General features: G+C 34.9%; 1 protein-coding gene across 6 annotated transcripts in view; it reads left to right on the forward strand.

Annotated features, from left to right (window-relative positions):
• Nucleotides 1-14,465, forward strand: part of MAGI2 (membrane associated guanylate kinase, WW and PDZ domain containing 2) — a 1,430,555-nt gene that overhangs the window by 984,733 nt on the left and 431,357 nt on the right. For all 6 annotated transcript variants that reach the window (XM_077153531.1, XM_077153591.1, XM_077153676.1 and 3 more), the window contains exon 6: nucleotides 5,952-6,031. In XM_077153531.1, coding sequence (XP_077009646.1) covers nucleotides 5,952-6,031 — 80 coding nt within the window. The remainder of the gene's footprint in view (nucleotides 1-5,951; nucleotides 6,032-14,465) is intronic.

Raw genomic sequence — 14,465 nt, forward strand, 5'->3', positions numbered from 1 at the left:
GGCATGCTCTGAGAATCCCATTAAATTACTTCTTTGTTTGAGAGTCAATTTAGTTAGTGACATAAAAGAGACTGCTCTTGCTTTGGTGAAAAACAAAACGACAACAAGAACCTATTTGTTTACTACCATCTTCCTGACTGGCAGTGGGCACTGTGTCATCTTAAGTAATAGATTTTTAAAAAGCAAGCTTTTGAATCTGAAAGTCACATCTATGAAAAATGTCATGGCTATGCATGATTTCCTAAATCTTTGTCAGGGCTGCATTTACTTTTAAATTCAAAACAAAACACACAATTAGTCCATGTGTCTTGTATTGCTATTTCTGTATCCTCTGAAGTATCAAGTAAATTACCAGTTGCCATTTGCATCAAATTTGGCACTTTTCATTCGTTAAATAGAAGGTAAAATATTTGGGAAATTTATATAAAGAGAAGTAAAATCAGTTTTTAGGTACATAGTAACACCAGCATGCTGCTTTCATATTCTATGTTCATCATATCCCTGCCAGGGAAGAAATTTAATCTTGGCTTGCTTTTTTGTAATTTGCACTACAAAATGTAAATATATGAAATACATTTTAGATATTTTTTCTTGTGCCAGCACGAGATTCTGTTACAGTCCTTAGACAGACAATAAGTGATGTACATAAAACAGTGTACAAACCACAGCCACAAAACCCATGACAGTATTTGGAATAAAACTCCTTTTGATAATGTTTTCTAAACATCTAAAAGATGATATGATGGCGAACTCATATATTCATAGACTTAACAAAATTTTAGGATTATTATTTAGGAAAAAATAACCACTATAGAGGTCACTAACAATAGCTTTTTATGTGGATAACCTATGTATAAATAGAAAAAAAATTTAGTAGAACAATCTAGTGAGTTGAATGAAAAAGTCTTCAGTGTTAACCAATGAATAACTATCTAATTGTCTTTAATAGTTCTGCCCTGCTTGATGAAGGTAAAGATGGTCTTTTGGAAAATGATATACTCATCCCGAGAGTTTTACTGACCATAATATAAAATCTAATGGATTTATATACCTTTAAAAATGAACACTTATTAAAGATACATAAAATACAGTCAACAATCTCTATGCTATTATTTTCCCTGAACTTTTATTATGATTACAATTAGGACCGTAACATTTTGAATTGCTGGATGGACTCTAAAATATTTACTTGTACCTTGTTAACCTTGTTTAAAAGATCGTTTCATATAATCAAATGCCATCACCTTCATCCTCTTATTATTCTTCTAGTGCAATGTTTACAGGATAAAAATACAGTGAACTAAGAGTTAGAGAGTGAGCTTCAGAATCGTGTTTTTAGGAAGACTTATAAAATTTTTAAGTCTATTACTATTTATTTTTAAGAAAGCAAAGCAAAAGAAAGGGGTGTGTTCAATAACATTTCTCATTCCATTTATAAATTTTGATTAATGAAAAAAAAAACATTTCCCACATTTGTGCAGCGCTGGAAGTATTGTTTGGTTCCATGAGGCTCTATAAAGGAAGAGAAGAAGTAGGAAAAGGAAGCACAAATAAAAAAGAGAGGAAAGATGGGTCTTAAAATTTAGGTTTGAATTTGGTCACTGCTGAAGATCTATTCATATATACCTAGTAACTGCAAAGAATTTTTTACCCCAACTGGAAAAATAATAAAGTAAATGATAAAACAAAATGAAAGACAGAACGTGAGCACACTCTATAAGAAAAATGTGTTTTGCTCCTAATAAACACTTCATCTATTGATAACATTTTTTAACCTAGCCTAATTCTTTTTTTATAGCTTCTAAATTCTAATATTCTTATGCAGATTATAGAAACCAGGTTTCTAAAGATTTTATTCTGAAAAACATTCAAATTCAAATGAAGAAAATTTGATTTGAAAGTGATTTGAATAGAGAATTCAAATTTATAAGGACAGAACTTTTCCAGTGCTTTTTATCTATGCCCCTCAATCATGATGCCCTCTTTCATCTATATGCACATGCATTTTAATATAATACACACTAACTGCAAGACATTTACACTTACAGAAGAGTTTAAATAGTGATGACTATTCTCACATGGTAGGCCAAAGTCTTTCTAAACCATTGACAAGAGAGCTAGAGAACAGATCATTGATTACCATCTGAGGGAGTGAAATAAAGGACCTAAACATAAAAAATTTTTTTTTAAAATACAAATATAAAAGCAAAGTGTTAGGTTCAGATATAGGCTCAGTCTTTCATTCATTAACTATAACATTTCTCAGGTTACCCAGTCTCTCGCAACCTTTATTTTCCCATCTGTAAAATGGAGTGATGAGACTCAGCCACAGAAGCTCGGTAGCATTAAATGAGGCGATGCATGTGAAAGTTCCTTGCTCAATTCCTGACATAGCAGGCAATCAAAGAAATATTATGAGATAGTGAGAATTACTTTGCAGTAGTGTGCCATACTGTGAGTAGCTTCTCCTTTTGAAGTGAAACATGTTCTTTGTGAGATGATTATTTCCCAAGAAGATAAGATGCTGTATTGAACCCACTGTTTTTGTCAGTTGGCAAAGGTTAAGCTTACAAAATGCTTAGAAATTTCTGATCCATTACAAGTCAGCCTGTTGCATGACTTCATGAACATTCTAATGTGAATTTAAACTAGAATAGCAGAATTTCACTTCTGATTTATTTCAGTCCTCCAATTAGATTCAGTCTGTAGTTTAACGTTAAAGTATGGTTTTGGATATACTCATATGATAAAGTATTTTAAAAGTTTTTGTCTGCATCTTTTAATATACTGACTCAACTTTAATAGCTACTGAATTAACTCCACTTGATGTCTCACTTTTCATGATAATCACATTAACCTTATCTATAGAAGTACTTGAAGTCATATATTTTTATGGCTCAAAGTTCCTAGAAAATATTCTTTCCATTCCCCCTAGAAAATATCTTTACATTCCAATGAAAAAATATTCTTTCAGTTCTTTCTAAGGTTTCCCCAGCTAGAAAAAGAAAACAGTTTCTTTGCAAATGCAGCCTATGAATGCCTTTGTGTCTCTGTTTAAGAAACTGGAATCAAAACATAAAATTATTTCATGTTAGCATCTTATTTTCATGTCTTTAGCATCACATGCAATTTAGATAGATACAAAAAACTGGCATCTGAATCTGGCCCATCTATGAAAATGAAAGACTATCACCTTCCTCAAACTCTAGGAGAGGGAGTATGCAGATTGTTAAAAACCCCTCAATGATCCCATTTTGTACAAGTTTCCTGCTCAGCTTTTAATCCTATTTTCAAAAGGAATTGTTGAGGTTTAAAAATATATAATTTAAGGGAAGTGGAAAAGCCATGTGGTCTGTTGTCTCTCAAATACATTAAAATATCCTCTTTGTAAGGCATCTTAAAGGAGCATGCAAATTACAAAGCTGTCGGCACCATTATCGAGACATACTATATTCGATTTTCATGTGATGTTTACCACAATTATTGTAGGTAACTGCTACCCACTTTTCTTTCAGAACCATTTCAGAGGATCAACTAAAAATCCTGCTAACTGTAAGAGACTCATTCTGTCCAAATGTATTAAAGTGGTGTGCTATCAATGCTAGCTCAACCTAAAAAAGTCATTCTGTAATGATATGCTTTATATAAACTCTGGATCGTAAGGAAATTCACAGTTCTTTACTAAGTAAGTTGAGACCCATGTCGCGGTGTGTTGTAGAAATGGTAATTTGGCTCCCTGCAGTGGTTTAGTAATGGCCCTCTCGATACTTATCCATGGATGTGTCTGCTTTTGTGACTATGTCTAAATGACCCAGCAATGAATCTTCTCCAGAATCAAGGATGGCTTGAGGAAGAAGCAGGTGAGAGTAAAAAGAAGGAAAATTAATCGACTTTCCTACCTCGCAACCTTTCTTTCTACCTCGTGGAAACACAGGCACACACATACTTTGAACTGAGGTGTGCCAATAAAGAGTATTCTTAAAATGACTTTCTTTTTCAAAATGAGAGCAGCAAACAGTGAACCCCATGTCCCACATAGGCTCACATAACCACTACCCATGGGCTTCAAGCCTTCTCTTCCTAGGAAATGACTAGATGATATCAACATTGAAAATGAGTGCCAGAGTGAGATGAAAGTGTCTGCTATATTTTATGTTCTTCTGAAACTTGATAATGAAACACCATTAGATGTGATAAAGGTCAAATTGGGGGGAAATAAAAGCTGGCATACTCTCCTGATAATTTATTATTTGACCAAATTCGCAGTCTTCATCTGATCATTTATGCCCTATTCCAGAGGCATCCATCATGCAGGAGCTCTTAAAGGTGAAGGAAGTGACAGAGTATTTTCTTTTTACCCTACATGAAAGTCAGAAATAAAAAGGAGTCTTTTTCAAAAGTAGAGACTGCATGACTTAAGGGTCTTAGTGTCTCATGTCTCAAGTCAGAGATGGCTCTATACATAGGCAGACAAGGTGATCATCTAGGAAATGCTGTTGCAAGAGTGCTTTAACATCTTTTTAACATCTTGGAGTAGCTCTCCCACTGCCCATCTTGGCTCCATGCTCCGTCCTTACTAGTTTTATTAGGTCAGCACTTAGTCTAGAAGTTTGCCATTAAATCTGCAGCCTGATAGAATTTTCTGACCTTTGCTTTAAGTGCACATTGATTCATCAGATGATCTAGCTAGCACTTGTGGCTCTGATGTGATAAAATATAGTTAAATTTCAATGAAGAAAGAGAATACGTGGAAAATTCATAACATTTTCATTTTGATCTCCTTACAATAGTGTTGCGGGATACCTGTTATTTTGCCCTAATTTATATTTCCAACCTATTTTCTACTGTTTCCTTTCATGTTCTATCCATTGGCCTTCTGACTGTTGCCTGTATAAATCTCTTACTTTCCCACTGCTGTGAATTTGCTCATTCTTTTCCTGAAGTCCCTCATAAATGTCACACCCTTGGTAATTTGTCCCTTGGTAGATGAGCTCAATTGAGACAGGTGTTCATAGTAAAGATTTTTGAGCTCAAACTATTAGTTAAGAGCCAGTAAGTGTGCATGAGAATCACCTGGAGTGCTTTCTGATAATGGCGACTTTGTGGCCCTCTCAAACGGTCTGATTTGGTAGTTCTATGAGGATTCAGAATGTGCTTTGTTAATAAGCCTACCAGGTAATTCCAGGACCCTCTTATGGTCCAGCACTACTCTTATGAGTATTTCTCCTTTGCTTTTTAAATTTCTGGCAAAAATTTTCTCAGGGTTTTCTTGTTTGTTTGTTTGTATTTTTCCAATCTAAAATGTCATTTTATCATTAATTCCCAGAAACTCCATTTCAGAAATGTTAGTATAGAGACATTGCTCTCCCCTACCTTTCTAGCTGGATTGAAGGTGTTTAGATGGAAGATAGCTAAATGTAGGTTAATGAAATTGCTATTAATCATTTTTGGGAAAGCATAGGAATCCCAAGAACATGCTGTAATTTGCATTACTTTTGTACTGCCTCTGCCTGCACTGTAGTTAAAGAGTAACAAAACAACTGTTTATGAAAAGAGCAGGTTTAAGATGAAAATGATTATTTTGTAAAACTCAGGAAACAGTATCAGAGCTTGTGGACTGTGCTCTTCCAACTGGAGAATCCTGTATTTGTAATAAATTCCTTTTGCTCTGGATGAGTTCTGCATTTTCAATGAGGTTAACTTGGCAACATTCTAGTTGATTTTAATAAAAATAGCTGCTTTGAGGACAGGGAGCTGAGGTTGCCAAATTTACAGCTGCCTTGCACAATTACTCTTACACCTCCTTCAGGGCTACTTAGAACCAGTAAGCAAATTAAGTGTATCGATTGCAATTTTGTTGGACTAACTCTCCCCGCCTTTTTTTTTTCTTAAGGAATAAACTTGATTCCTTTTAGTATGTGTCTGTTCAGAGTGATCTCTTTTCTTTTCAGCCATAACACAAAGACAACATCATGGCTGGATCCACGACTTGCGAAAAAGGCTAAACCTCCAGAAGAGTGCAAAGAAAATGGTAGGTTATTAGTTTTAATGGTGTTTCAGTAATGCACTTTGAAAATGTTTGTGTTTCTTAAAAGTGGGTCTCACATAAAGGAGCAATAGTCTGGTTGAGACCATTTTAAAGATATAAGATTTAATGCTTAGATAGAAGAGCTGATTAACTCGGCATTTCAGCAGTGCCATGTGGCTTTTGCTTTTTTCTCTCTGAGGAAACTGTGCCTGAATATCACATCTCTGTCATTTCTTTGTTTCTGTTTGACTCCTGGCCTGACTTTCTACCACCTACTAAGGACTTTTTGTTTGCAATGTGCCTCTCTGAGGACGCTGATATTTTAATTGGAATTGGATACGATGTCTGGGGAGTCAGCATTCTGGAACTAGGAATAATATTTTATTTTGTTTGAAGATCTCACATTCTGCCAGTTATTCAGGAATTATTGATATAAAGATATATCTATCTTTATTATATATATCTAGATTAATATAGCTTAACCTAGAGCTACTTTCCCTTAGTATAACATTTAAAAATAACTAATTATTTTCCAGTTCTTGATGTAATAACACTGACTTGTTTAAAAATTTACTCTTTTCAAGTATTGCAAGAATTTTGTAAAGACAGTTTTGAGGACTGGATGAACATAGTCCTTGTTTTAAAATTGCTAAATTATGTAGATGGAAGTCTGTTCCTGATGATACTTGTAATTAAAAGTAATGATTTAAATGTTGAAGAACACTTATAATTTAGCTAGAATAATCTCAACTTAAAAAAATTCTCTAATTCGAAAAGTGTTTGCATTTTAACAATAATTCTGCATTTCTCAGATAGTGTTGTGCAGCCTTACGTTGAGAGGTAACCATTCACAGGTTAGGGTTACTACTGAGTTAAATTAAAAATTAGAGAATGCAATTTGTATGTGCATTTTAAATGCATAAGTCTTTAGTTTTATCACCATCTCTGACTGATTTTATGTTCATAACTATAACTGTATCCCTTCTGTATAATAGTCCAACTCTATCTGGTTAAATCACATGATATTATTGTTATATGACCTGGAGTTTTGAACAAGAGTAGGTTATATTTCATTGATATCAATAAGATGTGTTGCAAACTGCAATAGTTTATAAGGAGATCTGATCTGTTATATCTTGGAGTTACAATTTAGTTATGCCACAGATGTAAAACCTTAGTATATCCTAATTAAAATGAATTTAACAGTTTTGCAGTTCTGTGACATACTGAACCTCTCAGCTGTCTTGCTCCTTTGAGTCCAATTCATTATAAAAATCAATTAAAGTCAAATTTTTAAAATCTGTGAGAGATACAAGTATAACATATTGGATAATTATATTTTGATGTTATCTATTTTTCCCACATCTATACTTGTTAGCTTTTTAAGGATGGCAGATATCTAAAATATGCTATCATTGTTCTCTGAACCATGTGTCATTGAAAAGTGAATCCTAGAATATGGTCTTATAGCTCAGAATGATATATAACTTGGTCAATTACAATGTTTTCATTTTCTACAATATAAATTATTCATAGCATTTATTCCATATATTGTTGGAATGTCTTGTAAAAACTAACTTCTAGTTTGTTAAGATGCTATTATTCCAGTCACATATTTTAAGTTTTGTGCCAAAAAAAGTGTTAGGTAATAACACTTTTAATTTTTTAATTAAAATTTAATTTTCTCTTCTTTCAATAGCATACGTTAAAATTATTTGTTTAAAATGTTGGATGCTATAGATTATTTTTTAGCGTATTTCTTTATGTGTATTATTCTTCGGCTCAGACCAAAGTTAGTGAAGTAATTTTTTCAATGCTAGTATGTGTGTAAAATGTGTATTAAAAACTTGTAAGAGGCTTCAGGTCATGCTATCTTTTTCCTGGAAAGATTTACCCTTCCTCTACTAGGCAGATACAGTGGAGGCTAATTACCTTCATCAAATTGGGAACTGAGCTGAGGTGAAATTGGGCTGAGTTTTGGTTAAGATTCAATTTATCTTTAGTTTGCCCTTAGACCTAGAGCATTCACCCACCAAGACTTTCAACTAAGAGCCTAGTGCAAGTAGGCAAATGTTTTTTTTAAAAGGCCACGTAGTAAACATTCCAGGCTTCACAGGTTGTATGGTCTCTTACAACTACTCATTGTTGTGCAAAGCAGCCCAGACAATATATAAATAAATGGACATGAATGTGGCCCAATAAGGCTTTATTTATGGATGCTCAGATTTGAATTTCATATACTTCTCATGTAATGAAATCTTTTTTTATCAACCATTAAAAAGTGTGTAAACTATTCCTAGCTCACAGACCATCTAAAGATCGAGGTGGGTTGGATTTGGGCCACAGTATGAGCCCAGGCCTAGGATGTTCGTGTGGAGTTCTGAATACCATTATTTTATCTTTTCAGCCCTTAATACTGATGAAAATCGGTGGTGTTTTTCAGTTTTGTTTTTTTTTTTCCCTAGCTTAGCTTTTTACCTCCAGACCCTGCAGCTTCAGAATTTGACATATATCTTCAGAGGTAATTGGCCATGCATGTGCTTGAAATTTCTCAAGTCTCTATTTTGTCACTCCTGTCCCTGGGCTGCTAAACCCTCTGCTAGTCTCCAGGGTTCCCAGGCCAAGTCTGGATTCTCCGTTTCTTTCTCAGAATCCAGAATCAACAAAATCAGCTCTAAATTCCTTTCCTACCGCTTCAGGGATCTCCCCTCTTCAGAATCTTAGACCTTCTAGACCTTGTTTCTTTAGCAGTGTTTGGATCCCATTAAACTGTTGATTTTTTTTTTTTTTTTGCATTCTGTGTATATTTGCTATTCAATGGGACCATGGGTTTGCTCTCAGTGGGACCACAGGTTTGCTCTAAGGTAGTCACTTCATCCTTCCTGGAAGCAGAAATTTTAGAGCGGCAATTTTTTAATTGTACATTTCAGATTTTTCTGGGGTGGCATACCTTGAATTCTTCACTATTATCATAATTTATGTTTCAATCCCTCAAGGTTGTATTCCATGTGGTTGTAGATGTGTGCATATAATCATGCATGTGTGTATGTTTGTGCATATGCAGATATGGATCTATCTCTGGATTTGTTTACATAGGTAAAGTTAATTCCTTGAACAACTGTAATAAGAGGAAGCTAAGTAAAAGAGCGATGGAAGGAGATGCCAACTGATTTAAATTGTTCTTTGACTAAGACAAATCCAGCAAATATTTTCCCATTAGTATCAAGTGGGGAGAGGGAACACGGATAACTCAGAACAAATACACATCAACGAGGTACATATTTTATCTATAAAAAAGCAATCGTTTTGCCTTTTTACTTGAAGGATAATATTGCTAATTTAAATATGTAAAAATATATGTCCCTTCTCTCACAGTACAGTTGAAAATGCTGAAACCATTGTGTTCTATGCATTTGTCATAGCTCTGTGTATTTTTGGAGTTTTAGCACCAGTCTACATGGCAGAAAAAAGTCTCCACCTACTGATGGATTCTAATATTAGTATTTGGGGGAGTGCTGTTTAGCAAGCTCATAGTCTGTTACAAAATGCCACAGAAATAGCAGTTAACTATTAAATTCTTTGGATGCAAGACTGCTTAAACTGTGTATAAATCACCATTATATTCATCCCTAGTCCTCAGTGAATCCTGGAGTGACATAGCCCACAACAATCACTGAGTTAGAATTCATGTCAAAATTGATTTTGAGCCTTGTAGAACCATTCTCTTAATTCGATTGAACTTGGTGGTACCATACTAGTGTATACAAAAGAGGAAATTGTGTAGACTTTGGACTCAGGGAAAACTGTTCCAAACCCACATCTGGGGGATTTGGAGCAAGAATTTAATCACCTGGAGCCTAGATTTCCTTACCTGTAAAATGGAAATGATTACCTCTCATATAGATTTAGTTCTCCCCAACTCTAACTACAGTGCTTTTTGTGCCGTGGGCCCTAAATAACTGCTGGCTCACTTTCCTCGGGCAGTCCTCTGAGCCCACAAAGTTGCCCTATAGAAGATGAGGTGGAAAAATTTTCAGAAGAGTTATCGTAACAGTTTTGAATTACTCCAGGGTGTCCTGGAGAGATGGAAATGAGCAAATCAATGTAGGCTAAAGCTACGTAGGCTGAAACTACCCATTTAGCTAATTCCAGCCTGATATTAATAGTTTAGGGGTTTTCCCTAAACTTGCGTTCTATTAAACTTGCCCTAAATTTTCTTGAATTTATAATTATAGTTATAGTTATATGGATGGCTTTGGTTTGCATTTTATATCTGTGACATATAAGTTGAATTGTCTCATGCTAATGCAGGAAATAAAAATCACATCAATTTAACCTTTTTACTTGCATGAAATCTGCATTATCTTTAGTTTGCCCTTAGACCTAGAGCATTCACCCACCAAGACTTTCAACTAAGAGCCTAGTGCAAGTAGGCAAATGTTTTTTTTAAAAGGCATTAATTAACGCTTTGAACTAGTATTTAATTTATCTTTAAAGAAAATCTTAATCTGTCTTTCAGAAAATTACAACCAAAAATGCACATGAATGAAGAGGGCTTAAACCATATTGTGATACTTGCTAAATAGAATTTTTTTCAAGAGAAAGAGGTTGCTTTTCTAAATGGGAGAAAGCACTAATGAGTTTTCAGGTTGTCTCTTAAGTGGGAGAAAACACTAATTAGTTTCAGGTTGTTTCTTAAGTGAGTTTTGTAGACCGGACAGATTAGAAAATGCATATTTTTATTTTCATGGTTCAGTTGCACTTTCGAGACTACATCATATGCTTCCTCTTAAGCATAGGCTGTGTCCTGCTTTCTCACCGAGCTTGTAATATTTAGTGATTCTAATTTCTCAAACAGGTTAAATATGACCAAGTTAATTACATCTTTAAATATGTTTGTTTTCTAATCTGATAAACCTACTAAGATTATGTTTATAATGCAATTTGAAATTTTTCCACTGGGAAGAACTCATAAAACTAAACTCTAATAACATTAACTATTCAAGTCCTAAAATTTCTAAATTGAAAAGATTCATTTATATGCAAATATTGAGCACCTATCTTCAAATATTACGAACAAACTAATTTGAATGTTATTTTGTTTCTATACTCATATTTCTTGGTAAAAATGAGGAAGTATCAAATATCTCAGTAGAAGCAGTTTTTGTTCAGTAAACTGGTAATTATTCATATTAGTCATGTTTTTCTAGAGCAACATTTTGAGGTATGCTTCATCCAATAATATAGCTTCCATTCCAGTGTTTTCCTTTTAGGACTGCTCAGAAATACTGACATCCAGGAATATAAGACTTTGAGGGAGGAAATAATAAAATTAAAAAGAAATTATATAGGAGAGATAAACAAATTTTAAGTTGTTTATGGCCAGGATCTATTTGCAGTGGTCAGAGGGTCTATTCTGATTGGCTGGTGTTCAAACCATAAAAGTTGTTAAATATTTGATTATCATTCCTGCACTAATTTTTTATGTACTTTTCCCTTCTTTTAATGTGTACTGTAGCTATAAAGTAGTACAAAATTCTTGTTCTACCTTACTTCATGATGACTCAAGTGACCTTTTTGTTTAAGAATGAATTACGTCTTATGCTTTCTTCTTAACACACACAAGTTTAAAAGTAATAATGACATTATTAAATCTGTTTGTTCTACACATTTTTTCCAAATGATTTTTTTAAAATTTATTTTGAAATAAGTATTGATAGACAAGAAGTTGCAAAGAAATGTATAGGGAAGTCCCATATACCATTCACCTCATCAAGAGGTCCTACTTACAATGGGTTCAAACCTATAGGAATGCATTAGATTTAAGGACATGTTTTCCTGGGGTACATAACAGTTTCAAACCACCACACTGTACCCTCTGGACACCAAAAGGACATGTTCTTCCTAAAAGTAAAATACATTTGTTCCATTACTATATCCCAAATGCTTTATGTCATTTCAGAAACTATGCTTAATATAAACCTCATTACAGTTAGTTATTGGTGTGGTCTATCCTGGGGCATAATGCCCCTCAATCTGTGGACTTGTGAAACCTGAAGAACAAGTTACCTCCTTCCTGTTTATAACGGAGGTTCAGGCATAGCATGAACATTCCCATTCCCATAGGGAGAAATTGGGAAGGATAATAGGGTTATTCTTCCCAAACAATTCTGAAACTCAGCAGGGTTTACTCCATTAGATTTTAAGGCTGAGAGTCATCTACATAATAATGTTTTGTCCTTCTGGCCTGCTGGAGTGGCAGCCCTACCACTTCTGAGTGCTTGCCCAGCAGCCATGCAACTGGGTGAAGGCCAGTAGCTCAGGTGAAGGCCCCACTTTCTCCCAGCATAGTGATAGCAGCCAGGCTGTCTACAAATGCCTGGGTGCAGGCTCTGCCTTCTCTGAGTGCTAGGGTGGCAGCACTCTTCCTGAAACAACAGGACAGAAAGTCTACTCTTTTTAAGTACTGGGACAGACTCACCCTTCCCAGACATTTAGGTCAGGCTACTCTTTTGGCCTGAGGAGATGTCTTTGGTCCAGGCCTCAGCATCCATGGTTCTACCCTTGAAGTGTTTTTTCCTTCAATTTGTCCTTATTCTGTCCCTTTTAGTCCAAGCTGGAAGTGGTTCTGTTTATACAAATTATACATAAAACTTGTTGGTTTTACATGTAGTTCACAGGGGCCCAAACCATCAGAGATAAGAACTTTCTGCAGATTCTTTCTGGATAACTGCATTTCAATCCTGACTTCCACTGAAATTGCTAACCAGTTGCATATTAGTTTGAACTCTCATATGGTACAATGTACTCTGGGGATGCAATTTCCAGAAGCTCAAAACTTTTCCAAAGCAGCAATTTCTGGTTTCTTTGTGCCCAGGAGTTCGGTTCTCAAATTATCCCTTTCTTCTTGCATTTTTCTATAGGTGCAAGGAGAAACCAGGCTGTACTTTCCACATTTAGCTTAGAAATCTCCTCACCTAAATATTCAAGTTCATCACTCTCAAATTCTGCCTTCCAACTGACATCACAATTTCAAAAAGTGTTCTCTGGGCGGGCCGCGGTGGCTCAGCGGGCAAAGTGCTTGCCTGCTATGCCGGAGGACCTCGGTTCGATTCCCGGCCCCAGCCCATGTAACAAAAAACGGAGAAACAGAATACAATAAAACAAGAAAATGTTTAAAAATGTTTCCCTTTCTTCCTTCCTTCCTTCCTTCTCTCTGTCTTTCCTTTAAAAAAAAAAAAAAAAAAAAAAAAAGTGTTCTCTACATAATGTTGGAACAACCTCTCTAAGAGCCAAACATGGGTCCCTGTCAATCACACTGCCAGGCATGGCATTAAGTGTCCCTCAGTGGTTAGGTTTGTTTACCACTGCCCAAAGCAAAACAGAAAGGTGAAGCACTCATCTGCATATCACAGATGAGTTCTCAGAAATGGAAGAAACAGATCCAGATCCTCAACCCCAAATCAGTTCATTGAACATTAACTACAGCTTGTGGTTAAAAAAAAAGATGGCTTAATTTCAGTTGCTGAGGTGAGATGATCAGATTTCCCTCCCATTACATATAATTTTAAGGTTTCATAAATACTGTGTAGCACAAAACTGTTTTTCAAAGCTAATGACTGTAAAAAAGTAAGCTATTTATTACTTTTCATGGTGGAAAATGAGCACATAGGATATGATCCAGTACATATGGTCTAACCACCAGCATCTTCCAGTATCTGGTAATATCTGTTCTGGGAGGCCACCACACACACAGCTTTAGTTAAGGGTCTATCTAGCCTACCATTATATGCCCATTCAAAGAATTTTATTCCAAAGAGTTGAGGTTTTATCTTCTCTTTGTGGAAGCTCTTTTAGCTTAAAAATATTGCCTTGAGAAAAAAAAGGATAAATATTATATGGTATTTTTATGGCAAAACTATATAACTTAATCCAAATGGATTTAGAACCAATATTTCCAAAGCCTCAATTTGAAATCAACAGTGCAAACTCAACGTAAACCTTTATTGGCTGAGTTTGTCCCTGAGCTTCTTACAAGTAATACCTTATATTATTCTGTTTTTGACCCATAAAACTAAATCTTGACATTTTATGTTGATTTCCCAATATTTGTTTTCATAAAAAATGCCTTAATCACTTTAATGTTATCTTTTCGATTTGTTCTAACTTATGTCCTTTCTCCCCTATTTCTTTAATCCGCTTTAGACTGTTCTACCGACTCTACCAATGCTTCAAAGCTCCGAAAATGAGGGCTTTCTCTTCCTTCCGATCCTTGTACTCGATGCTTATGTACTATGTCATTTTACTCCTCTCAATGCTCATGTGTCTACCTGCAAACAAAGCAAGTTGATCTATTTATCTACATGACAAATACTTATTGGGTACCCACTCAGCCTCTAGAACTGAGCTATAAATCATGAAAAATGCAAATAAATAT

The sequence above is a fragment of the Tamandua tetradactyla genome, chromosome 1 (assembly GCF_023851605.1).
Source record: "Tamandua tetradactyla isolate mTamTet1 chromosome 1, mTamTet1.pri, whole genome shotgun sequence".
Classification (NCBI taxonomy): domain Eukaryota; kingdom Metazoa; phylum Chordata; class Mammalia; order Pilosa; family Myrmecophagidae; genus Tamandua; species Tamandua tetradactyla.